The 26,331-nt window shown below is 38.0% G+C and overlaps 1 protein-coding gene across 1 annotated transcript; it reads right to left on the bottom strand.

Moving 5' to 3' along the window:
- Positions 1–1,405: 1,405 nt before the first annotated feature.
- On the bottom strand, positions 1,406–24,831 carry GAA (alpha glucosidase). The gene is made up of 20 exons (XM_072403964.1): positions 24,692–24,831; positions 21,290–21,725; positions 20,185–20,330; positions 18,930–19,095; positions 15,778–15,874; positions 14,052–14,171; positions 13,427–13,545; positions 11,918–12,049; positions 11,347–11,457; positions 10,446–10,559; positions 9,592–9,676; positions 8,809–8,926; positions 7,668–7,801; positions 7,434–7,585; positions 6,275–6,423; positions 6,058–6,199; positions 5,394–5,492; positions 4,956–5,120; positions 3,023–3,175; positions 1,406–2,179 (listed from the first exon to the last, which is right to left on the bottom strand). The coding sequence occupies exons 2-20, from the start codon at positions 21,686–21,688 to the stop codon at positions 2,117–2,119; spliced, it is 2,664 nt and encodes an 887-aa protein (XP_072260065.1). The 5' UTR covers positions 21,689–21,725; positions 24,692–24,831; the 3' UTR covers positions 1,406–2,116.
- Between the last annotated feature and the right edge of the window lie 1,500 nt (positions 24,832–26,331).

Here is a 26,331-nt window from a genome sequence, read left to right as displayed (position 1 = left end):
TTAACAATAAGTCTTTAAAACCAGTCATCTGTGACCTCTTTAGCTGCTTATACTTTGCTTTAATTCCTAAAGATAAAAATGAAAACTTTGAAGTTTATTTCTAACAGCTTAGAAACACCTGCTCTGTGTTTACTTTAGGAACTTGGAATGCTGCCAAGATTCTTCTGCAACATAAAGCAATAGTAAAAGAGAAAAGTTCAAAGTTATGTTTAAGATTATTTTTTCCACAATGTCTATAGCTATAGAGGTGAAATTATTTTACTGCTCACTCCGAATGTGACTATTTTATGTGCATAGTCTGGCCACAGATTCACTTTAGTAAAACTTGGAACCAATGGACATTTCAGGCAATGTTCAGTCAGCTGGGAACCACCACTGTGGCCTCAATAGAAACCATCAGTCATGTTACACATTAACTCCCTAGCGTTCCAATTCTGTCCATATTTTCATGCAAAAAGCATTCCATTTTTTCTGCATGGAAATTTATTTTACATTGTAGGCTATAATTCTTAGGCATAACTCACTGAAATATTTCCAATATTTAATAAATGTAATAATAAACTTTAAATGAAAAAACACAACGTCACCTGGAAACCCCGGAGAAAATCTCTGAAGTTCGTGGTTTAAGATATGAGGAGGAGGACGTGACCCCTGGACCTGGGGGGACCAGCAGGATGGCGGGCGACACCGACAGAGCAAGGTAAGTGTTTTTTTTTAAGTTTTAAGGGAAACCAAGTGTGACTTTTTGCACGATTACCGCTAGGGGGGGTTTAAGTCCTGCTCTCCTTTGTTAGCATGAAAACCCTCCTCATTGTGCTCCAATAAACCTATTATTATTTTACCTGGACCCTGACTAAGCAGGGCTAAGCACAATGTAATGTAGTTTCTGTGTTCAGTTATAGTGCCCTTGAATTCTTATGGTGTCTGCTCTTTGTCAAATGTTTAAATATAAATTTTTACTGAGTAATTGTGCAGGTTGTCATTGGTGGCTTCCCCTTTCTGATTGTCATCCAGTTGCCCCAGTACTTTCAGAGTCTCTGACCAGCATTAGGCATGCAAATTAAGGGATCTGACTGTATTCTAACTTCCCTGACCTGCATGCTTGTTTCTGGTCAGTGTGCAATAAACCCAGGTGCTTGGAAAATCAATTTGCAATTTCTGCATTATCAGGGAGAAAATGTAGTTGTGTAGAGCTCATTCTGTTTAACACTGTTGTAGATTGTACTCAAATAAAAAATGCACCACTCATGTTAAGGTATTTTTTTTATAAATGTGTTTATTTGATCAGCAGGCCAGCAAAGAGTAGTGGCACCATTTGAAGCCCATAAAAAAATCAATTTCTTTCAGTGGCACTAAATTTACTATTATACACTTTAAGAAGAGCAGCATTTTTTTTAAATTACAGTGGCATTACATGGTATTCAAAATTAGACCAGATGTATGTTCAAGCTCCATGGAGATGAATGAAAAAATCAAGTGAGGATCTCCCATTTATTTCTATGCACCAGCTTAGTGGAACACAACAGCAGGAAAGAAAAGTAAAGTGGACAATGCCCAGCAGGGCCAACACCCAGTCTAGTGTAGAGGGGTATTGCAATAGTTCCAATTTTCTGTAGCTTCCAGCAAAGGGGAAGGGGGTCACCACTATAAAAAGGTACGGTCAAGCAAACTTCTAAGCAATGATGTTCTGGACATCTTAAATGTATTTGTGAAATTATAAACAAATCAAGTAGTCAATTCATACAAGGTGCATTATATATTAATAAATCCCTGAAAAATCTTCCCTGAACAGGGCTGTGCAAAACATCTGCTGCCAAAAAAAAAAGATTAACAGGCCCCTATTTTAATTTTTAATTCACTTTAACAATCATTGCCATAAGTTTACTTTGAACAATGACAACTTGAGAAAGCTAAAAGTAACGCTATATTGGCTTATAAATGATCACTGTGGCAGACATCATGAGTCTCTGCTTAGTAAATTGAGTCTCTAAAGTCTTCATGCTGGCATTAGATCAGTGCCATTGACCTTACATCAAATACGTACCATAATCTATACAGGCAAAAAACAGGCATTTAGTCTTTAACAAGTCACATTTCCAGATAATGAACAGCAGAATCATGACCATGTGATTGTAAACTGGCTTTTTATTGGCAGAGAAAGCTTCTCCACTGAGAACACCTAAGGGAAAACAAGTACTCTGTATTAGTATTAAAAAACAAGTACAAATAAAAAAACAAACAAGTTAGGAATAAATAACTGGCAACAAGTAGCAACACTATTTGGGCTCAAGTAGGCTACGTTTCCTTACCTCCCTGTTGTTTTTTTTTTCAATAATGTGCATTGAGCTGCACACATGGCCGCTGGGAATAAATTACCACCTGTATACATGCAGGAAAGTAATGAGTCTGGTTATTATGGTCTGGGTATTGAAGGTGGATAAATATCCTGAACCCGGAAAGGAAATGGGTGAAGATGGCGTTGCACATAATGGAGTGGGGAGAGCCGTAAGTATTGTATTGAAAACAGGCAGGTAAGTTTATTTTATTGCTGACTGGACAAGCAATGTTCCATAAATGACCTGGCTGGCAATTGTTTATTTTTAACATTACAGGGCACTGAATATAATATAGGTTATCCAATACAATATGTAAAAAATACTCCTCCCCTACATCCTCTGAAGTCTAAACATACATATAATAAATGTTAAAAGATGCATACATCGCAGCAACCAGTTTCCATTTTTCAGAAAAATGTGACAAAGAATCTGATACAATTACAGAATTGTAATGTTTGTTTTTATTAATATTCCCCCCAAGTGCATAAAATACAGTTTTAAATTCTCAAAACTGATTGGTCCACTGTCCACTAATTTGTTCTATTCACAATTTTTATTTACTTTTCAACCTGATTGATATTAGAATTTGTATTGCTTAATACTTGATTAATGCTTGTACCTCAAGCCTAAACATTGTTTATGTATTTTTGTAAAAATATACACTTTATTCAAAAATAATAAGATACCTTGGTGTCTTTTCTGTACGTGAAATCTTCAGTAGCCACCTGATTAACCAGAACTTTCTTTGGAGGACTTGCAATTCCGTATATCTGCACTGACTGCAATTTCAAGCCATCTGCTTGGCTGTTCAACTGTATTACTTCACTTAGAAGGACGTTCTGTGAAAGTGAACAAACAGGCTTACAGAGGCTTGGAGAAAGCAACATTTATATAAACCTACTAAACTTGTACTACAGTTGTGTAAATACCATATATATTTGAATATATAAACTGATCCACATACTTTCATCTGAAAAAAACAGGTAAATGATGTGAGTATAAACACAAAATGTGACCATCACTGCTAACATTGAAAATGGTAATCTACAAAAAATGGAAATTTATACATTGATGGTGTGGTACTTTTAAAATATTTATTTAAAAAGGGAAAAAATAAAATCAAATGGGTTCATGTTCCCCTTATTTTCAGGTTTAAGTATTTTGCATTGTTGAGTTAGGTAACATAGGCCTGATCTATTCAAGCTCTCCAAGGTCGGAAAGAATACACTTTTAGCAGTGAAGCTGGGTGATCCAGCAAACCTGGAATAGATCTGGTCCAGTATTGATTGCTATTTGCTAGCAAATAGCAAATGACTTTGAAGAAATCCATTCCAGGTTTGCAGAATCACCCAGTTTCACTGCGAAAAGTGTATCCTCGTCGGATTTGGAGAGCTTTAATAAATCAGGCCTAATGAGTCACTTGCTCTAGATTTCTTGTGCATCATTGTGGGCTGTCAGTAGATGGCAGTGTGTTACAAATGTGGTTTCAGAAGGCAAGAGTTTGTTAAACACTTACACTTGAGGATACAGCGCCATCTGTTATAAATTTGAAAATAAACAGATTTTTTTTTCTAAAGGAATTTTCAGGTCAAAAATTTTGGTTCATACATAAAAATATGTGACAGTTCCTTTTTGAGCAAGGTTTTTTATATTGGTGTAAATGTTTTATAGATACTTATTTGTCCAGCCAGTAACTGCCCTTTGGATGAACAATCCGGCCTATTAGGGCTTGTTTTCATACTTTAAGTAAACTGTGGTATGGATTTATGGCATGTGCCCATTCATTCATGTTTTAAAAATTTTTGAAAACTGTTAAAGGAGCATTTGTCTTTTGCTCGTGAGCGCACAGGAAAGAGGCATATAAGAAGCAAGAACATTTTTCGTTGTGCGTCCTTTACCAATGACTACTGAACTATTAAAAATGCCTTTCAACTGCTAGAAAAAAATGAGTTCTATGAAAGCAGTTCACTAGACAACCAACTATGAAACGTTTCATAAAGCATTTTAAAACTCTTATTCATTTTAGGATGCCTTGGTTTTTGGGCTGCCAAATGTTACAAAACTGCTATATCAACCACTAAAAAACAGTCCATGTGAATGAATGGAAAAAAAATATCTACTATTTTTTTGCCTATTCGTTAGTCTTCAACATGGGACTGTCAAAAAATTATTTGTCACTCTTGGTCAGTAACAGCAATCTAGTTTTCTTTAAGCTCTTGGCCCTTAAGATTTCTGATTGCCTGGGTGTCTGCCAGCTGCCTGTGTGTGCTTCCAGGGCTCTGTTCCTAATAGAAGACAACAGGTTGAGTTTTCTCTGTCTGTACCAAGCATCAGAACTCTGCGGTCATAGATAATGTACAGGTACTATTCTATTCATGACTTTATCCAAAATAAGCAGTAGACATACGCCTTAGTGACATTGGTGCAGTACAAGGTCCGCTACAGAAAGTCTCTGACACTGCTTAAATCTACAGAGCGATTAGTGCCCATGGCCCAATGGATTTCTATTGGTAAGAGCTTATTATAAACAGTTAAAGTATGTGAGAAGCTTGATAGGGTGGCCCTAAATGACAGGGTCTTATTCCTGGTATATTGGAAAAATGTGGACTTTGGACTTACGTTTGCAGCAATAAATAACACTTGGGTAAAATCTCTTCTTTCAAAGGTTTCCAAACTGTCTCCATCATCCCAGAATAGGTCACCACGTGCAAATCCCTCTGTTGTAAGTGCCACCACAAGCACCAGACCGTTCTTACGTGACTCCTGTGTGGTCATACCTGGTAACTAGAGAGGAAAATAACAAATCAGATTTGAAAATAGATTTTGCATCTGAAAACCCACAAGGCTGTTGCTACTAGGATTTATTAAAAGATGCTGAAATATTTTAAAACAGCAATGCATAACTGAAATTATGCATAACTGAAAAGTTACTAAAAAAGTGAATTTTAGCTTTAGATTGTTGCTGCTAATATTTTCAATTGAAATGTATTTTTATGAAGGTTTCTCTTTGAGTAAACAGCTTAGGAATCATCATGTTTCCATTTTCCTAGGTTTTACCTGCAAAGGCAAAATGCATCCACCTCTAACATGAACGTTGATGGTATCCATCGGTGCAGGAAGTGTCACCCATTGACCTTTACTTTGTAGTTGTACACCCTATGGAATTTAAGAACAATACATTTTTAATAAATACATACCTAAAAGAATATATATATTCAGTATTTGTGTTGCACCTAATGGCCACAGTTGGGACCAATGTGAATCACCACAGGTTGTATAAGAAATAGGGATCATTCAAAATATATCAGGGTACATTGGCTAAAAATAAGAAGGTGTTGCTTGTGTACCTTTATATCAGTGGTTGCCAACCTTTTTGGACTGGCAGATGACTAAATTTCCTGGCTCCAGACTGCGTATGCGCAGGGAGCTGGGTCATGATGCCAGAACCCGCTCACTCTCCCATCGCAGATCTAAGCCTGCGACGGTAGAGTGAGGGGGTTGTGTCCAGAGACACAACCCATTCACTTCCCAGAGCCTGGGATCTGTACAGGGGACATGGCCCGCGGCTCTGGCCAGTGTGTACCCCCAGCAGAATCCTTCTCCTGACCCTGCTCGGGGGTGCACCGGCCAGAGCCGCTCACCACTGGTTGGCGACCGCTGCTTTAAAATTGATTGGTTGGTTTACTGCTGATTTGAAAATTGAAAATGAGGAAGGACTCACCGTCACAAGTGAATACCATGTGCCAGAGGGAAAATATCCATTTACTTCAGTTTTCCCCTGCTCAAGGACTGGTGTGATCAGCAATGCCTCTCCCCAAAGGAATTGGCGGTCAATAGTCCATGTATTTGGGTCAGTGGGGAACCTACAAAAGATGATTATTACCAAGGGTGCAGACACAAAATGCTCAAAACAGGAGCAAACTCTTCAGTGTACTTACTCCATAAAGAGGGCGCGTGCTACAGTGTCCCCTGAGCTGTGAGCTTTATGAAACAATGTGTACAGATAGGGAAGAAGGGAATATCGGATGTACAGTGCATTTCGTATAGCTGTCTGGGATTTCTCGCTGAAAACATATGGCTCCTGTGGCTAAAACATTAAAAAGAATATTATTTTTTACAGAGTGTTATATCTACCACTCTCAGTTGACTGGTAAAAGCAATGCAATCTTTCGGTTTATTTGACAATGATTTAAGAAATGTCCCCAAAATTGTCACTTGTGTGATTGGATCAATGCTATTATCGAAATTCTGCACCCAGACACACATTTTAGGTAGTCTTAATGTTTGGAAAATATTGTAATAATGTTTGGAAGATTTTATGTACAAAATATAGGCACATCAGTTTTTTCCATTGGAACTCTGAGATTTCCTCTGATGAATAAAATGAAGGAGGTCCTCTCATTCAGGAATCAGTCTGAAAAGAATATGATGGAACAAACAACTATTTCTTCAGAAGAGAAAAAGGTAGGAATCTACAACTAAGTTTTAGCATTACATGTTTAGACAGATCATTATTGCAGAAAGGGAAAGGCGATTTTCGTTCTGCAATAATCCCTCTGGCATTCTGGCAATAAATGCTAAACTGCAAATACACAGAAGAAGATGGCAGCACCCTACAAGAGAAGTGGGACAGGGTGGTAGTGCAGGGTTTAGTTCTGCTTTAAGATTTCTCCCAACCTTTTGGACTTAATATAATTTTTAAATTTTCTGAAGAAAAACTTAAAAAAAAAAGTTTTTTTTACAAAATCTTAAATATTTGGGTGGTATTGTGAACAACTAGTGATACCAAAAGTCACCTACAAGTAATCACTGTTTTCAAATGTTTACAGAGTGCTTCAATTTTCGTATTTGAAATATTTTGCTAAGTGAAGGACATTTTTTAACAATAAGTTGCCTAAAGAGTCTTAAATTAGTGCAGCAAGATCTTCCCTCAGATTCAACATTTCATAAACAGACCCCATAGATTTACTAAACACTGGACATATAAGTAAACATTTGTATCAGGTTCTCTATTAGAAACATTTGTATCAGGTTCTATAAACTCTATTAGATACTAAAATGACAGGTATTACATTTAATCCACTGCTGTCACCTTACCTGAGAATCATGATCGTTATGATTTCTCATGAATGGATAAAAGGCACCAAGCTGACTCCAACGCACACACAGCTCCTCAGTGGTATTTCCGACAAAGCCGCAAATGTCTGCCCCAACCAGAGGGACCCCGTACATATTGAATAGTAATATGGCTGAAATAAGGACAGTGGAAATTCTGTGATTTGACATAATATGATTAGAGTTATCATATAAGGCAGTTCTAAACAACTTTACCTGGTATAGTATAATATAACTGTTCCCAGGTGCTGAAGACATCTCCTGTCCAATGCCCAGCATAATGCCCATGGCTAGCAAATGTGGACCGGGAGATGATGAAAGGACGTTTCCCACGGATCTTCACTAAAGCGCTAGTGAGCAAGGTAACAATAATAATTTAATATTAAAGAAAGCACATTCCATCGAACATTTTATTTTTCATAGAAATATGCCCTTTACTTTAGTACGAAGCTGCAACGTTTTATGAAGAACTCTAACCAACTGGAGAACTAGGACCAAAAAGTTGAGCTACTCCCCTCTCCCAAAGACAGATTAGAGGAGAATGGGACCATGGGCTTTGGTCCCTTTATTTGTCCTATTGACATAATTGATAAGGTTGACATAAAAGGTCCCTGAGGCTCCAGCAGATGTGAACAGGTGACTATACAATTTGGAGTGATGGGAGACTTCTATCTATTCTATTTGTTCTATCTAGACTTCTGACCTAATCAAAGTCCTTACAGTTTCTGCTGTAGCAGGCTTCAGATTTAACTTTGATCTCTTTTATTCCAAAAAATAAACAAAGGCCATGTGGTGTCAAACTCATTTAGGCATGCTAAGCAGCTAAGCTAAGTTACTATTGAGTAAACTAGTATATACAGTACCACAATGAAAATATTATCCACCGTTACCCTAGAATTTGATAACACAAAAACGTATTCCTTTAAATACTAATGGTCACAAGACTATAAAGAACTATAATGTCCATATATAGGCCAAGAAGCATCAGTTTAATAAGCCAGGTTGAGACTATGAGAATAAAAAGATGACCATACATTATACAATTTGATTGTAAACTCTCCATTATAACTATCATCATATATATAGTACAAGGGTCTACCTGATATAATACAAATTAAATTTGCATCCTCATAATACATAGCTTTGGTAAATCATAGATTGTAAAGCCCGCTTAAACCCCTAAATGCAGGCTGTTTACACATATTACATATATTTGTTAAAACCAACAGAAAATCCATAAAAAGATCGAATACTCATACATGCTAATCAGAAGAGCCATGTAAATGTATATATAACTTTTGAAACAGTATAACTGCATTTTATGCTGAATATTTGTGCTCATTCTTTGCTCACTTACTAGTGTGATGCAATTGCTTCTGAAAGACCATACAAGTTATGAAGGTTGTAATGAGAAGAGATGTTCTGCTGACTGGATGTGCAAATAGTAGCATGTCGTAGGGTGCCACCTATAACAGCTAAAATGACACAAAATAACATAATTAAATTTAAAAACATTGCAAACAATAAAGGATAAGCAATGGCATATGAGGCCCAAAGGAGGTCTTTACACTTTTAGGAATCCTCATGCAATCTTTACATACATCTTAAAAAACCTGATGTGATTCTGTTTGGCAATCCCTTATTCTCTTTAATGTGCCTCTATTTACTAGTCTTGATTTATCAGCCTCAATCTTTATAACAATTCCTAGAGTCTGTATTGAAGAAACCCCAATGAAATGTAAATATTGCCACTTCTGTTTAGAGTATATGAAAGAACCCGACATTGTCATCAGCATCTTGCCATCTCTTCCTCTTCCCTTTGGGCAGCTTAGTACCCTGTCTCATGCACACTTAGGCTGCGTACACACATTGGATTTTTGTTATTAAAAAGGACCTTTTACGGTCTTTTCCTCTTCATTTGCATTATGGTCATTTGTGGATCATGCCATGAAGGATGTTGGACAAGCGCTGTACACACGTCACATTCTCATCCGATACTAGCCCTTAAGCGATAATAAGCGTGTGTACATAGCCTTAGTGTTCTGAAAAGGAAACCTCCCAGTCCTTTGCTACCAACTTGATTCTTTGTTAAAATGCCACCTACAAGTCGAATGTTTTCTAATAAGTTAGCAGATCTTACCAGGCACATATGGAGGATTTTCAAGGGTATTATCCGGACAGCCATCCAACGAGCCAGCAACAAAGTTAGATGGTTCATTCATGTCCTGCAGGAAAATACAATGTCATAAATCAAGTAATACAACTGAGATAAGTTCAGTGGAACATAAATTTTGAGACATTGTTAAAGGAAATATATAGTAGTTACATAATGCACTGATATAGTTTAGCTCCAAACAGTGAAATATACCAATAAAATACATATATGGGTATCATTCCAACAACCAAAGAGTTTTTATTTCTATCCATCCAGGTCTGAGATTTTTACTGTACAGGCCACAGTGAGCCAACACATGAAAAGTAGCTTTAAATGCAACTATCTTTAAATGGAACTGCTGCCTATAATATATGCCATCCTAGGCAGCAAATAGGACACTAGGCACTTTTTCAAATGTTTTGCTTTGCTTACAAATTATATAAACCTTTATGTACGCTGAATGTAATTTTTTTAAAGGTATTCCCAAACCATGTGAATAATTGATATTTGGTTCATTTAAGCCTTAGTACACTTTAAAAGTCAAAATTGTGCAATTATTTGGATTTATAAAATATGGCTCACATAAATCAAATTAGCCATCTGTGCATTTAAGACCTTGTGGACCTTTTTCCTGTTTTAGGCAGAATGATGGAGTCACAAACTGTGACTGACGGTTTTGTTTGACATTTATTGGGTCTGTAAAAAACACAAACCGACATTTCTTAGTTTACTAGGGACTAAGCCGCCCTCTGTCTCACTAAGCTCAGTGCTTAAAATGAAACAGTTAAATTGGTAGGACACAATCCTGATTTCATTTAATATATCCAAACATCACTTACTATCCACATGCCATCATATGGGACCTTGTCATGAAAATCCTTTGCCATGTCATACCACCAGCGAAAGGTTTCAGGATTTGTGAAATCAGGAAACACTGTAAGACCTGGCCAAACCTGCAGAGGGTCCGTAAAAGAAAACAAATGTTGAAAAAAATGTACTAAAACTGCACAGTTGGCTCTGTGGTTAGCATTCTGGCATTTGCAGGGCTAGGTCATGGGTTCCAATATTGACCAGGACTCTATCAGCATGGAGTTTGTATGTACTCTCTTTGCATGCGTGAGTTTCCTCTGGGTTTTCCTCTCACATTCCAAAAACATGCAGTTAAGTTAATCGACTTTCACTCAAAAATCATTCTTAGACTACATTAATGACTGTGAGAGGACAATTAGTGATATGACAATGGACTTTGTAAAGCTCTGCCTATTATATTGGGGCTATATAAAAACTGGATAATAATAACAAAACGAGTTTGGCCAAATTTGAGACTAAGCAGCACAGAATTTGCCATAACAGAAATGAAAGAGATAGCAAGACTTGGAATTTTATATTTTATACAACATGATGTGTACAGGGTAGCAGCATAATGTTGTGTCATTTTTTTGAAATGATACCTTGATTTGGCTCCAAAGCCAAAAGCCATAGCCTTATGAACTATTCCAATAAGCAAAAGCAAGAAAAGCCAATAAGCGCAGATCTTGTTTAGTGATTGGCTTATTTCTGACTTAATAAAGCAAATTTGTGTTCCATTTCAGGTAGCAATAGCTAGACTTAGAGAAAGGCACTTAAGAAACATACAACCCTCCCTGTCTACATAAATCTATGAAATTGTAAAAGTACCTTGTACAGGGCAGTTTAGGACAAATTTACAAAAAAGTATTCAGAAAAACTAATACATCATACCTTGCCTACAAGAGGTTGACCAGTCCCATTAGTGATAAAAACCCCTCTTTTCAGTCCATCATCATAAGGTGCATAACTTCCAGGGGGGCTCGAACTGCTGATAGCTGGGTCCTAAAAATCAGTGTAAAAGACTGCATTGATTAACTAAGAAATCTCTAGATTCAGTTACTGTTAATTATGACATACAACATACAATGTTTCTGTTTTTGCATTATTGTCGGTATGAGGACATATCCCATGATCTACTTTCCCACAGATACAAATGTAGTGAGGGAAATTCCTTTTAGACCTTGTCACTAGAATATGGGTCTTCACTGCAAAACTTCCCAATGCTTACTGTTCTGGTGACAACCTTAAAATGATCAATATCAAATTAGATTTATTATATGTCCCTGTAGGAGTAATAGGCAGGACAAATACACAGCATGAAGGCCCACAACAGGGACACAGACAACAATCAAACCATGACAGAAGATCTGGACAAAGCTAAAACCAAAAAAGTTTGGATATAAATTCACTTTAAATCTAATTTCCTCGTACTCTAGATTAGGAATCCATCGGGACTGCTTACCACAATCATGATATATTTTCGACCTTGCTCATGGAATTCTTTGACCATCTCCGAATAGTCCTTAAAACGGGTCTGATCATACGTGAAGTCTCGGTATGCATCCATGTAGTCAATGTCATTCCACTGTACATCCTGGGGAGCAGATAAAATAGTGAAAAGTTTACTAGAAAGACATAAAATCTATTTCTAACCTTTATATCAGAAGGTAAAAAAAATGTCCTCCCTTGGAAAGCCTGACTTCCTGGCCATTACAGTAGCAGAGTAATCAAGGTGGCCTTTTACAAGAATATAATGAAGGCTGCCACTTTACAAGGTGCTATTTACCCAGTTTTCATAAATACAGAACCAGACAACTCACACGACACCCAAGCTGACCAAGCTGGATCTAGGGTGAGTTGGGGGTACCAACCAGCCTATATACTCTCTTCCAAGATCACAACAACTGCCGTCAAATCTTCCAATGGACAGTCCCAGCAGAGATATGGCACTAGTCAGACTAAACCCAAACTTCTGAGCATTCTATACTCTTATCCCAGCTTAACATTACTAATGTGACATAAGTGATGTGACTGCAACGAAGGATATGAAAAGTGGTCTGAAGCAGTGAATTTCAAAGTTGATACTGCAAAAGGAGGGAAGGTGTAGCCCACAGGCTGATTATGGGTTGTTACTGAGTACTCATTGGATCCTGACGAATTGCTATGCAAGTTGTGATAGGCCCTTCAAGTGGAAGGTGAACAAAAGAAAATAGGGGAAAAAAAGTATCTGCAAATTATTTTTTCATATGGGTTTGCTTGTGCTGGATCTGCAGCATCTGTTCTATAACCTTCAGTCCATTGATAACCTGCTTTTTTTATTTTAGCATTCGTTTGCTACTGCAAAACCAGCACTGAAGGGGATATTCTATCAGGTAGCAAGGAAGAGGGTGCAGAGTTTTGTTGGAAAAAATTAGCTGTATTTTAAAATGGCAATGTATATGAATTTGCTCTGGTAACAACCTTCTGCAATCCCCTGTAAAGACTGCAGCAAGCAATACTAGTGGACAATCTTATTTTATTGTCCAGTTATATCAAGGATAAAGGGCAAGACCTACACCTAATGGAATTCAGCATTACAATTTTTTGAAAAAATCCTTAGGCTGGGTCTACACGGACGGTTTTAAAAACTGCATGCAAATGTTCCTACCACATTTATATACGTTTTTATGCACTTTTAGTAGCGCTTTAAAGCTCGCCTTTAAACCGCTGGAAATTGTCTATGCCGCGTGTACCTTTTTTACCCTGCTTTTTACTTTTAAAAACGTTGCAAGGAGCGTTATCTATAACGCTTAAAAATGTGCCTCAAGGAAACGCCCTGGTGTAGACTAGCTCATAGAAACGAATGGGAATTTCAAACATGGGCCTTTAAAGCCTCAGGTTAAATGCTGGGGAAAATGTCCATGTAGACTAAGCCTTAGGAATATTTGCTCTAATAAGCAGAAATCATGCACAGGTATTTTTGTCCTCTTACCAGAGGCATATTGGCCTTGCTCATATTTTTCACCACCTCTCGAGTCATATCAGAGGTGGAGTATCCCCAGCGACATATATGAAATCCAAGTCCCCAATAAGGTGGCATGAAGGGAAGTCCTGTGCACAAAACAGTATTAGTTAGTTCTGCAGATGTATGCTTCATTATTACACAATACCAGTAGTCATAATGATAACATCGCTATACCACAACTTAGATGCACAAACACTGTAGGGAATATGACATTATCCTCTAAACCTAAATACCTCACTGTTTTAGAAAAAAAGGAGGCAGTGAAGACATTGTTAAAGAGAAGGGACATTATTAAAGGACAAATGTACACACATATAGATAATTCAACTATGTTCAGAAATACCAGTGTGAGGTTGTAATAAATCTCCTATATAAGGATAATAATTAAATAGTGTTTATATAGCGCTGTACATTGAATAGGGGTTGCAAATGACAAAGATACAGGGGGTAACACAGGACGAGGAGAGGACCCTGCCCAGAAAAGCTTACTATCTAAGATGTGGGGGAAGTACCACACAATAGGAAGGATATAGAAAGGTGCATTTATTAGTAAAATAATGACCAGTAAACATTCATAAATTGAAATCTTTACCAATCACTTCTTGATACTGTTGTATTACAGCCTTAGGCTCTGGGCCCAAGAAGACATAAAAGTCTAAGATTCCTCCCGTGGTTCTCCAAGTCAAGGCTGGAGCTGGTTGCAGCAGAACATCTGAAAACAAAAGATATGTAGAACAGTAAGCCCGCTGTCGCAGCAATTCTGAACTATTAAGAGAATTATACTTAGAAGTAAAAAAACAAATCACACACACAGACTTATATTCATAGCTATTTTTTGAGGAACTGTAACTTCAAAGGCCCAGCTATATTAAATGTACATCTCACCCAAAAAACAATACTCAATGTACTTATGTTAAGCCAAATCAGAAATATGGTAATTATTATGCCTGGCATGGCAGAGGACCTGATCTTCCCTTCTGCAGTTTCATGTACGGCCCAAGTGGCAACTGGAGGAAGCAAAGCACAATGTGACAATGACTGTGAATTCACACAGAAGCCAAGTGTATGTTCTTGAACTGTTTTTTTTTTATCAGACTTTACAAGAAAAATAAATTGGGTGGACTTAATAAAATAAATTGAGTGAACTGTGCTGGACTTCAGCACAAGCACAATTATTCATTGATAGCTTTAGCATATTTTTTTATAATAGTGGATTTTAAATATGAAAAAAGCTCCACACTCCATTCTGTAGCTGACTTGATGAAATGACTTGCACTCAGAACATGTGTAATCCCCATAGAGTTCCTAAAGAAATAGATGGGTCTCATCACAGAAGACATGAACTGTGTATTCACTCCAGTGCGTTTGCATTGTCTGAGACTTACCTGAACCTCAGTACTAAGCACAGGAAATACTAGTTTACACCTGCGCTTGAAATACTTGCTGGTAGCTACTTTCTGTCAAAAATGACAAGAGGAATAACAGCAGAAATAAAGCAGCTTTGTAAAACATTGACTCAGTATTTAACAAAAAACTCAGTGGCTCAGTATTTAACAAATGCTAATTCAGAAGCTCCAGAGTTGCTTTTGTGGTGCTGTGCACCACCGCAGTATCATGCACCCTGCTTATTCCCTCCAGCTGTGTCACTTGCAGCAGCAGAGGGGATATAGGAATTGTTTGCCTGTTCATTGTTCTGCAGCTTGCAGCATCCTAGGCTTCCCTTTCAGCTATGCACTTTGAGATTTATCCTTCTCAGCTTCCCCAGCACATAAACCTGAGGCTGAAAGGGGATTGGAGCAGAGTAGTTCTTCGTCTCATTCCTGTGCTGCAATGGGCTGTGAGGACTTTATAGCCTCTCTGCTCTGCTGACCCTGGGGATTGTATGCTGCCTGGACCGACCTCGTGCCTGTGACCCTGACTCTGCTTTGCCTTTGAATACTTGGTGGACTAAATACCTGAACTTTCTTCTGCTGGAATCTTGTAGTGCATTATCTGTGGGCTCCTTGTCCTTTGTCCGTCTTTCTCCAATGCCCAGACGCCATCCCTTGTGCACAGATGTCTCTGGGGCAACTGTGTAATGGGAGGCTGAGAGCTTGCTATAGGTGAAGAGAGCGCCGTTGAATTGGGGGACTGGCATCTGGCGAGCACTGGTGCTGGACCAGAGCCTTACAGCACCCTTTTGATATAGGTCAAAGTTAATTTATGGATAAGCCACTTTTAGGATTACCATTTTCTTGCCAAAATAGGAATACCACAATAAATAATGTACCAGCTGTTACCTATGCCATTAGCAACATTTACACTTAAATATTACTAACCCATTGCATTGCTGTTGAGTAGAAAAACTCCGTGAGCAGAACCGTCTTTTTCCAAGGCCAAGTAGAATGGATGAGAGCCATAGAGATTTGTATCTTTCTAGAAATACAAGAATATTTATGTTATATATTAGTACCAACGAGGTCAGTTAAACTAACATAGTTAACAATCATATTAAGTCTCAGCCATAAATGTGTTTTCACCTTAATTTGGCCTGATCTTGCATATGATAGTTCTGGGTGAAAGTAAATGTAGAAAGAAAAAAAAGAACACACAATTTCTAGCACTGAAAAGCCTTCCTAATTTGTTTTGAGCTTATACTGGTAAGTATGAAATAAATATATCATTAAAAGATTTTGCTTGCATATTGGAAGTTCTACACAAATATATCATAGTTGGTATCCCATATGTGTATAGTTATCAGGGGATACCTCCTCCCTTTACATATGAATACTGCATCAAAATCATTACTCCAAATTTTCTTTTCAATAAAAAAGGTCAACTTATTACATAGCAAGTTAGCTTTACAAGAAGCACACAATTTATCCTTGAGAATGATTACTTTAAATTGCAAGCTCATGGAATAGCCATTTAGCTTTTTTATACAAATCAGGTTATAGGGTATTGGGAGTCACAATGCATTTAGATAAACAACCTGCTTATAAGAGTCATCTGGGATACTAATCTTAAATATATACAAAATGCTCAAAATCAAATGCATTACATCCAAACATGCCATGCATTGCTTTAAAATTTTGAATGGTTAAATACCTATTTGAATACTATATCTGCAGTTAGTGTAAAAATTAGTGGACCAAGGTGGAATAAGTCCCAAAATTTTATAGGAACACAATAGCTCGTGTTAAACAAGAACTTCTAGTAGTTTGTTAAAGATAAGTAAAGAGTTTCTCTACAGAGAGTTCTCCACATACAGGAGATCTCCTCACTGTCCAGTCTCATGCATCCATTCACCAGATGCCTCACTTTACAAAGCTGTGCACCCCATACTGTTCCTATGGGCTGTTGATCTGGATTCTCTATGTTTTGGAACTTTATCCCAAGGTACAGAATAATATGAGCTTCAAGGTACTTGCCTTAAGCTGCTGGAGCTTTGCAATTATCAGGAGGCGTTGTGTGTCCATAATGAATACATTAAAGAAGTATCATGACATGTAATGTCCCATACACCCAATTTTGTAGATTATGAAAAAATCAGACTAATAGGAATGACTATCAAACTGAAACTCTAAATAAAATCTTAGAAAAAAATGATATGGTAAGAGGATAAAAAAGACCAAGCATTAAAAAGTATAGAGATTATTCTAGCACTATTTTTGAATTAAGGAAAGTGGATAAACACAATAGTAGATGAAGGTCTGTTTTTGCTACTAATTGGTGAACATAAATTTCCAAAGAAAATAGAACAATAGCACATACCATATGTACTTGAAATAAATGTATACTTTCTATTTTTATATTGGCAAAAGTTAGAGATTGAGTTCTACAAGGGAAATTGTAAAATGGAAAAGAAAAAAAAGGAAATAGAGGTGGTCAGTGAGGTCTGTGTACCTAGTGGTCGCACATATCTGTTCAAGTTATTGGCTGAAATAAGTGGGGGGTATATGTGGGCGTGAAATCAGTGGGAGAGGAAGGGGGACACCAGTGGACAGATAAAGAAGCTGCAGTTTGCAGTAAACAGTCTTGCATTATAAAAAGATATATTTAAAGAACCAGATTTACATATTAGGTACAGATATCACATTTGACTATTTCCACATTTAAAGACTAGAGGACTTTAATAAATGAGGCCCAATGTCACCAAAAGACCTATTGGAATGTTTAACTAAAAAACAAAATAATATACAAAAGGAAAGCATGATGCCCTGAATAATTGTTGCCTTCTTGGGATAAATTTAATATTAACATAGATCATTATTATTAGTACAGCACTATAAACCTGCAACATATACATTGCATTATGCATTCTTGTTTACTTATCCAGCTGTATAAGGTTGCTCTCTAGAGACAGTTTTATTAAACTAGTCATTCTGATACATTTTCAACCTTACTTCTATATAATATGATATGCATTTTTTTAATTTTATATTTGTGTAGAGCAGTATATATCAAACTTTTTTAACATAGTAGAACCCTTCAAATAATTTTTGGTCTTGAGGAACCCCTGCTATAATTACTACATCCACCGCTCACAGTACATTAGTGTGGTGGCCAGCAGGAAGAATGCCAGAATCGCCACACATCAATGCATAGCTAAGATATCAGTCTCATTCTGGGATCCTTGCTCCAGTGATGAGTGCATTTGCATTCTATCCAGATAACAATAAAAGTACAATGGTTTATGAATGGGTAGCACCTTAGACTGTGTCTGAAGTGACTATGATAGAGACATTAGATTGTGAGCCCCCTTGAGGGACAGTTAATGACATGACTATGGACTTTGTGAAACGCTGCATAATATGTCCCAGCTATATAAATACTGTGTAGTAATAATAATAATAATAATATTAATAATAATAAATAATAGTGATGAACACTTGTCAAGTAACTACTGCAGGCAACTCATAATTTATAATGTTTGGATGTGTACATAGATATTAATATTATAAAAGTAACCTATTTTATTGTCTTCTAACTACCGTTACTAAAAATACAGATGGCGCTTTCTATATTTGTTGTAAGGCTGGACCAATAGAAATACATACATTTATTAACAGTTTCTGACAGAAGTAATCACAGGGTGCGATTATACGTTAACTATTGAACTGACAATAGTCTGTAATCAAAGGATAGGTTCACAAAAAAAAAAACCTGGAAGTCCTTCAACAAAACATTATATTAGCAGAAATGTCATTTTTGCTCCTGCATAGAGTTAGTACAATAGTTTTTCCCTATAGCTACTTTCAAATACGTCCCCGAGCCAGGCTGGAGAAGGGGGTCCAACCACAAGTAATATGCCATCCCTGTTCATATGCCAGCACTGGGCTAGCATCTTGCTTGCCTAATATGTGTATCAGTGATGGGGAGGGGATTTGTGGGTGAGGCATGGTATTCTAATCAAAATTTTTTTAACTGTGCATTTATCATTTTATGCCATACACAGGGTTTTTTTTGTCTACAGTTCCATTTCCCTTACCTTGGGTGAAATATCCCTGTTCCAAAATGTTAGGCGGGACCAGGTGGTTTCTAAGTTAAGGGAGGTGAGATGTTCCCCCAAGCCATATAAGTATTGGGAAGGCAGAGATGTGGAAATCTGTAGGAACTGGTCTGCAAAAAACAATGGGGCCAAGGCAGTGTTTACCCTGGAAAAAAACAGAAAGCAAAGTCAGATAAACAACAGCTCAAGACAACAAGAATAATTACATAGTGATCTCCTAATAAAATCCAATTTACACTTCCAGAACATCATATCTTTGTATGGCTGCCATATTATACAGATTAAGGCCGCTTAAGAAGCTCTGCAGCTGTATGCCAGTCATGTGTGGCAGTGGAGCCATTATATTGCCTACATATAATGCAGACAGATTTTAATAGGTGGAGCCAGAAATGTTAGGTGCAAACGAACTAGGACAGGGGTGTCCAAACTTTTTGCAAGGAGGGCCAGATTTGTTGAGGTGAAAATGTTTGGGGGCTTACCACTAACCAGGGTTAGTGTGGGCGTGGTCTACGCAGGTCCTGCACAGCACACACCCACCAGGGTGTCCTGAGGGATTCCCTGTGCACGGTTCCCTGAGTTCCCTGAGTCTGGTGTCAGTGCGGGCTCCGTGCAGAGCATGTACTTGGAATCAGAGAAATACATTTTAATATTTTATTTTTAACTTGCAAGATTGCTTTAAAGCGGAACTACAGTTTAGCATTCAAAACCTGTAAGGAATTAGGATATTGCCTGTCCTGCTTACCTGCATGTTTACAATCTTCTTTTCCAACTACACTGAGCTGCACATATGGAGCTCAGTGTAGTATGCAAAGATATGGCGAGTATCCCTGAATGAGTTATTCACATGTATGTACAAACATAACATGTATGGGTTATGTCATCCCAGGGACAGGCAATGTCCCTTCTGCAAAAATATAAACTTACTTGCCTGATTGCAATTTTTTTAAAAACACTCACTTCTCCTTGTTTGGCTGCAAGTGTTGGCATCTTTACCTAGTCCTCTTGCAGGTTCAGGATCTTTGGTCATCTTGATTGGTAAGGCCAGAATAATGTATCTCCCATAGGAGTTTATTCATTCCCAGTTGCCAGCTTTGCCAGGATTATACAATGTGACAGAATGACAATGCCTAGAGAAGGACCATTGACGCTAGACCAAGGACAGCACAGAAGCATGCAGAGACACAATATGCACTGTTGATGGTTCACATATTTTAGTGAACAAGTTACTACTTACAGGATTTGTCCATTAGACTTTCTTCTAACCACCAGACTAAAGGGATCATCAGTAATCTGAACATCATACTGGACTGCAGATGCCTTTCCTTTGCATTTAGGGGTGTGTATAGGAACTTCATATCGCTTTTTAGCTGGGTCCTTAATCTACAAATGGAAGTACACAATAATTATCAAACTAAAAAACAAGCCACACATGGAAAAAGACAGCAGGACAGTGGCTCCCTTCATGTCTATAAGAAGGTACCAACCAGCCATGACCGTATCAGAGAGGAATTTTGCACAGAGGATTTAAACCGTGAAGGTCACCACAGAGAGATATGTGCAAATGTGCGGCATGGGGGATATAGCTTATATTGGTTTAGGGGGCTGAGGAATTTTTATTCAAATATACCCCTACACAGAGAATATATAGTTCAGGATGGATGTGCTAAATGTTAGGCATTTTTGGGTTAACAATAACTTGAGATAAAGTTATCCAAATCACTTCTACAAAAATCACAGAGGCACTTAAACAAATACAGAACACAATCACAGCTCAAATTAAGCAGAGAACATGAAAATGTAGAACACGAACTTAAAGTCAAATAATTAAAGGAGGAAACAGTACTTTACAACTTCTCCTATTCCCCCTACAGAAAATACATTTTATTGCACAATGTTTCAGTTGAAAGTGCAACCTTCAGATCAGAATATTGTATATTGTAAACTTAAAGTATATCGGATGTCAGAGAGTCAGATTTTTACCTTTGTAACCCCATCGGTTGCAGTGCGGTTACTGCCCGTGAACCACTTCCTTGGGCGTCCCGCTGGATGTAGCATCTCAGTTGTGTCAGGTTAAAGATAATGAATGGGGGTGACAGTGATTGGTTCAGTACCACCCATGTTAAAATGTTGGTTCTTTAAGAACCAGCACAGCAGTGTGGGTAGCTGAACTGGTAAGGTTCAATCTGCTGAGAGTCACACTGAAAACCTGTCCCTGTATGAGCCCAAACTTACCCCACCCTTTTCTTGATCCATCCAAAACCATAAGTTTGACTTTTAAGATAAAATTAGGCTTCTCAAAAAAAATTGACAACTCACCAAAACTTGAAGGAAGTACTTACAGTAAAATGTAGTCTGCTGTCAGTTTCAAGCAAAATATCAAGCTGTAACACCATGATATCATCAGGCATAAATGTTTTTACACAACGTGAGAGCATTGCAGTAAATCCATTCTCCGTTTCTGATTTGTTGATCACTTTGTAGCTTGGATAATTGGAGGCAAAGTAACACCAGGGCTGTCCTATTGCCAAGTGTTCCGATGCTGGAGAATAGCAGCACCCCCGGGCCTCACACTCCTCCTTACTCACACCCTTGTCAGGTGCACAATCAAACCGGCTGCTGGGGGTGACAGTACACTGGGTAGGTGGTGGATCTTCCACATATGAGGGTGCCGTAAAGCAAGCTGTACATGCCATAAAGAGCACACAGATAGCTAATGGCAGCTTCCGTCTTCCCATCATTGCTTGCCTAAACTTTCTGTGTCATCTGGAAAGCCCTCTGCAAAAGTCAAAGATGCCCCATTACAGGCCTGTTCAATAGGATAACATTACTGTATATCTACAAGAAAAATTATTTATATATTTCAATATGTCTATTCCACTACAGACTATCAATTGTCAATTGGACATCTACTATATATACTTGAATAGAAAGCGATCTGAATATAAACCAGGGCACCTACTTTTATCTGGAAAAAAAACATGAAAGCTACATTGACTTGAGCACAAAATGTTGTCACTGAAAAAGCTGTCACTGATAACCCTAAAAATACTAGAAATGCCAATATAATTAATGTGAATAAATACATCAATGGTGTGGAATTTTTAAAACATTTGTTTAAAGGGGAAAAAAATAAAATCGCTCAGTCTATTTATTTACAAGCTTAGGTATTTTGAACTTTTAATTTGGCTCAGATAGGTCATTTTCTTTCAAATGATCTTGTCTGCATTTTTGTTGGCCACCAGTAGACGGTACTGTGTCCTCCTGTAAAGTGTGTAACAAACTCAAATGATGTCTGGGACAGAAAAAGTTTGTTTACATGACACAGCGTCGTCTATTGGTGTGGCTTGATTCTATTTCTAATGGTATTTTCAGGTAAAAAAAATGTGTTGATATTCAAGCATATAGGGCATTATCCAAACACCCAAATTTTTACTCCAGCAAAAGCCTTTTCTTTGGTCACTGTAAATCCGAAACTTTCCTCCAACCGTCTTTAAACAGTGCCTGCTGGCAATTTTACACGAACGTTAGGGATGTGGTAGTTTACTTTTGTACATGATTTTTAAGTTACAAATTAATGTGTTCTTTAAACCATCACAGTAATTGATGCTTTACAGGGCAAACTAATGTCATTGGCACAAATCCAAAGTGTGTTGACAGTGACCCCAATAGACAAAGTGTCATCCTCCTGTCCTGCCTGGGAGAACCGTGTAAAGAATGTGAATGTATAACAAATCCCTAATTTGCATTTCATTGGTGTAAAAGCTTGCATTTAATTATCTGCTTTACTACAATAAAAATTCAAGCTCCTGTGCTTTGTCTTCAAATCTCCCCACAGTTCTTGTCCCACTTACCTTTCTGACCTGGTAGAAAAATACTCCCCCAGCCGCTCTCTCCGTTCCTCCAATAATCTACTACTGACTTCCCCACTCATAACACACACGGCTCCAAGACTTTTCTAGAGCTGCCCCAACTTTATGGAATGGTCTTCACCGTCCTATTCAGATTGCCCTTATTTTCTGCTCATTTAAAAGAACACTCAAAAAACATCTTTTCAAACTTGCCTACCCATCTTCTTCCGTTTCTTAAACTGTCACTACTTCCCACTAATATATATCTCCTATTGTGTGTTACTTCCCCCACCTCCTAGATTGTAAGCTATTCAAGGCAGGGTCCTCTCCTTTTACTGTTTCTCTGTCTGTCATTTGCAACCGTATTTAATGTACAGCTCTGTGTAATATGTTGGTGCTATATAAACCCTGTTTATTAATAATAATAAAAAATATAGACCTACTACTACAATTCAGTGTACAAGATTCTGCATTTTAATGAACAGTAATCTGATAGAGAATCTGGAGATGGCTATAAACAGCATGCATTTTATATCACAATCATTAAATAATCGACCTAGTATCTTCACCCTATATATAAAATTGTTGGATCAGCCAAAAATAGAAACAAATACAAATATTAGTCTATCAGAATGTATTGTACACCAACTACAAATCAGTATTTGTATATCATACCTATACCCATTATCTTCTTATATCAATGGTCCCCCCCAGTAGGACAACACAGATTCTTCAATGGGTAACGGAGCCAAGTTTGTACTGATCAACCTCAGATACTCTGGGACGATCAGCTTGGTAATTAAATGATTATACATGGCATGAATAATTATATATAATTATTATAGATATACATAAGGCATGAATATTATTACAGTATAATTACACATACATAGATACTTACATAAATGGCATGGCATTTTTTTCACATAGGAAGACTTATTATAACATTATACCTCCTAGATTGTAAGTTCTTCCGGGCAGGGCCTCTCCCCCTCCAGTGTCACTGTCTGTCATTTGCAATCCCTATTGCCGACCAGGGGTTGGCAAACTCCGGCCTTTAGGACAGATACGGCCTAGCACGTAGTTTGCTCCGGCCCAAAGCCCCCTGGCTGATCTCTCCTTGCTGTCCGGATCTGCCAGGGGGCGTTAGAAACTACTGGAGCAATGCATACGGAGAAGGGGGATTTCACTTCAGGGGGCGTTCTCTGGTGGTGGGCGAAGTCATTAGGGCGGGGGCGGGCCTGCCCACCCCATAAATGGCCTAGTGGCCATAAAATTTTGCAGACCCCTGAGCTAAACGATCAAGAATGAATGGGAGCGCAGAGCCTCCCGGGATACGCTACATCACGCTATCCGGGAAGGGCGTGGCCGCTCCTTCTGCATACACATGAGCATCTCGGGCATGCACAGAAGGAGCCCTTTCATCAATAGGGAAAAAAATTGCAAGTTTCTTCCCAATCTACGTCACCCAATGTCACGCCTGGGCAGTGCGAGATCGGGTGACATAGAAGGAAGAAGAGAGAAGTAGGCGTCCAGCGCTCCCTCTGTGCTGGGCCGAAGACGTATACTGGGATGACGCAGGACCCGATGGAAGAAACCTACCAACGGACAGACTGATCTGTGGGATTGTGATTTTACTGTTTTGAGTTTCCTTCCGCTTTAATGTACAGAAGCCCCTATTACATATTATTCTCTATACATTTAATGCTTCTGTTTGTTATAGCTCTTCCTATATAAAGTTCCTGACTCCCCTGCTGTCAGTAATGACCCTTGGTAAATTAGTGCATAGTTTGCACAAGGAAGCAGTGAATAATTCATCTTTTTTTCCTCTCTAAATAAGATTTAGGACTCTGACAGCTCAGTGTTGACAGAGTCACGTGACACAGTACTCACCTCCAACACTCGCAGCTTCTCCTCTGTCCCCTGCCTGTTCACTCCTTTAATAACATCGAGTCACATGACTGTGGGACACGTGACCAAACAGGAAGTCTGCGGAGCATTGGGAAGTGAAGGCTGTGTGTTAGAGGAGGTCACGTGGTGCTTGTTGAGTTGTATTGCCGCAGAGACAGGAGGGTTTGCAGGCAGCACAATCCATAGGCTTGCATGATCACCTCTGACTCAATGCTAGGGGTGAACTTTAAGCTGAAATAACCCCCCTCCTTCATAAAAAAACAAAAAGTCATCAGGAGGGAGGGGGTTGGGGCAGAAGAAACATGCAAAGTCAAATCAATGACATGCAAACATTAAATAAAACGCATTAAACACAAAAAATATATAATATTTCAAATCAAACACAAATATTGCTGCTGTTGCCTGAAATGTATGCCTTTAAGTTTGCTAGATAATTTTACTTTAGATATACAATTCCCCAGCAGAGCCCCTTTCACATGCCATGTCATAGCCCATAGGAAGGCAATGTCCTCTGTTCAATGTTTTGTAGAATGTACACAGAGGGCTCTATTTATAAATTATTTCATCTTCAGTTCTTTCCTATTCTTTTCCTATTGTGACAGCTGTGCACTGCTGCTGATTGGCCACTAGGTGGCATTGTTGTTATTGGAGACCTGTAGAAAAATAGGACCATAAAATTCACCACCAGTGAATTTCAAAGGATTCAGAAGATTTCAGGAACAATTACCACTTAAAATATGGTTTGTAGAAGTCGAAAACAAAAAAGTGGAAAAACATTTATCTGTGCATCACATTTTAGTATAAATAGGACCCTAATGTTGGTAAGATTTAGCTGTATAGCAAGATATAGCAAATAATAAAACAAACTACATTTTCATTTGGTAGCCCAATTCTGCAGATGTTGTTATGGTGGTATAAACAAACAAAATGCAGGATTCTAGATTGTAGCCTAAGTAAAGACATGCAATGTCCTCGGACACTATGGGCCTGATTTATTAAAGTTTTCCAAAGCTGGAGAGGATACACTATCAGAAAAACTGCACTCATTTTCCAGCAAATGTGAACCAAATTGGTTTAAAGTCATTTGCTAGCAAATGTTTTTAATCCTGGACCAGATTCATTCCAAGTTTGCTGGATCACCCAACTTCACTGTTGAAAGTGTATCCTCTCCAGCCTTGAAGAGCTTTATTATTTATGTGTGTCAAGGAGAAAATATTTGTTAAAATGTCATTCTTAGGGCTACTTCACATGGATGACTTTACTGCCAGCAATATTTCAGCATCGACAAGAGTCCTGTGGGAGAGCATTTTCCTCATTCTAAGGAATAATCTCCTTGTTGGTCCTGAATACTGCAGCCTTACAATTAGTAGCAATGGGTCATTGAGGTAGCTGACCTTGCTTGGAAGTAAATGATCCCATATAGACTACTAGGAAGTCTCATAATGATCCTGATTCTTGTGAAAAATCAACAAAGTGAAGATCCCTAGTGTGACATTACCCGTCGACCCATTATTGTATTATTGATTGGAAAAAAAATGCAAAAAAAAGCTGAAAAAGTTTGCAAGTATAATAACTTAAGGGGTCATTTAGGAAATGTATTCATGCAACTGTAATCCAGAATT

Source organism: Pyxicephalus adspersus, chromosome 3 (genome assembly GCF_032062135.1).
Source record: "Pyxicephalus adspersus chromosome 3, UCB_Pads_2.0, whole genome shotgun sequence".
Classification (NCBI taxonomy): domain Eukaryota; kingdom Metazoa; phylum Chordata; class Amphibia; order Anura; family Pyxicephalidae; genus Pyxicephalus; species Pyxicephalus adspersus.
The sequence above is the reverse complement of the archived record's forward strand: the minus strand, read 5'-3'. Positions and strand labels throughout refer to the sequence as shown.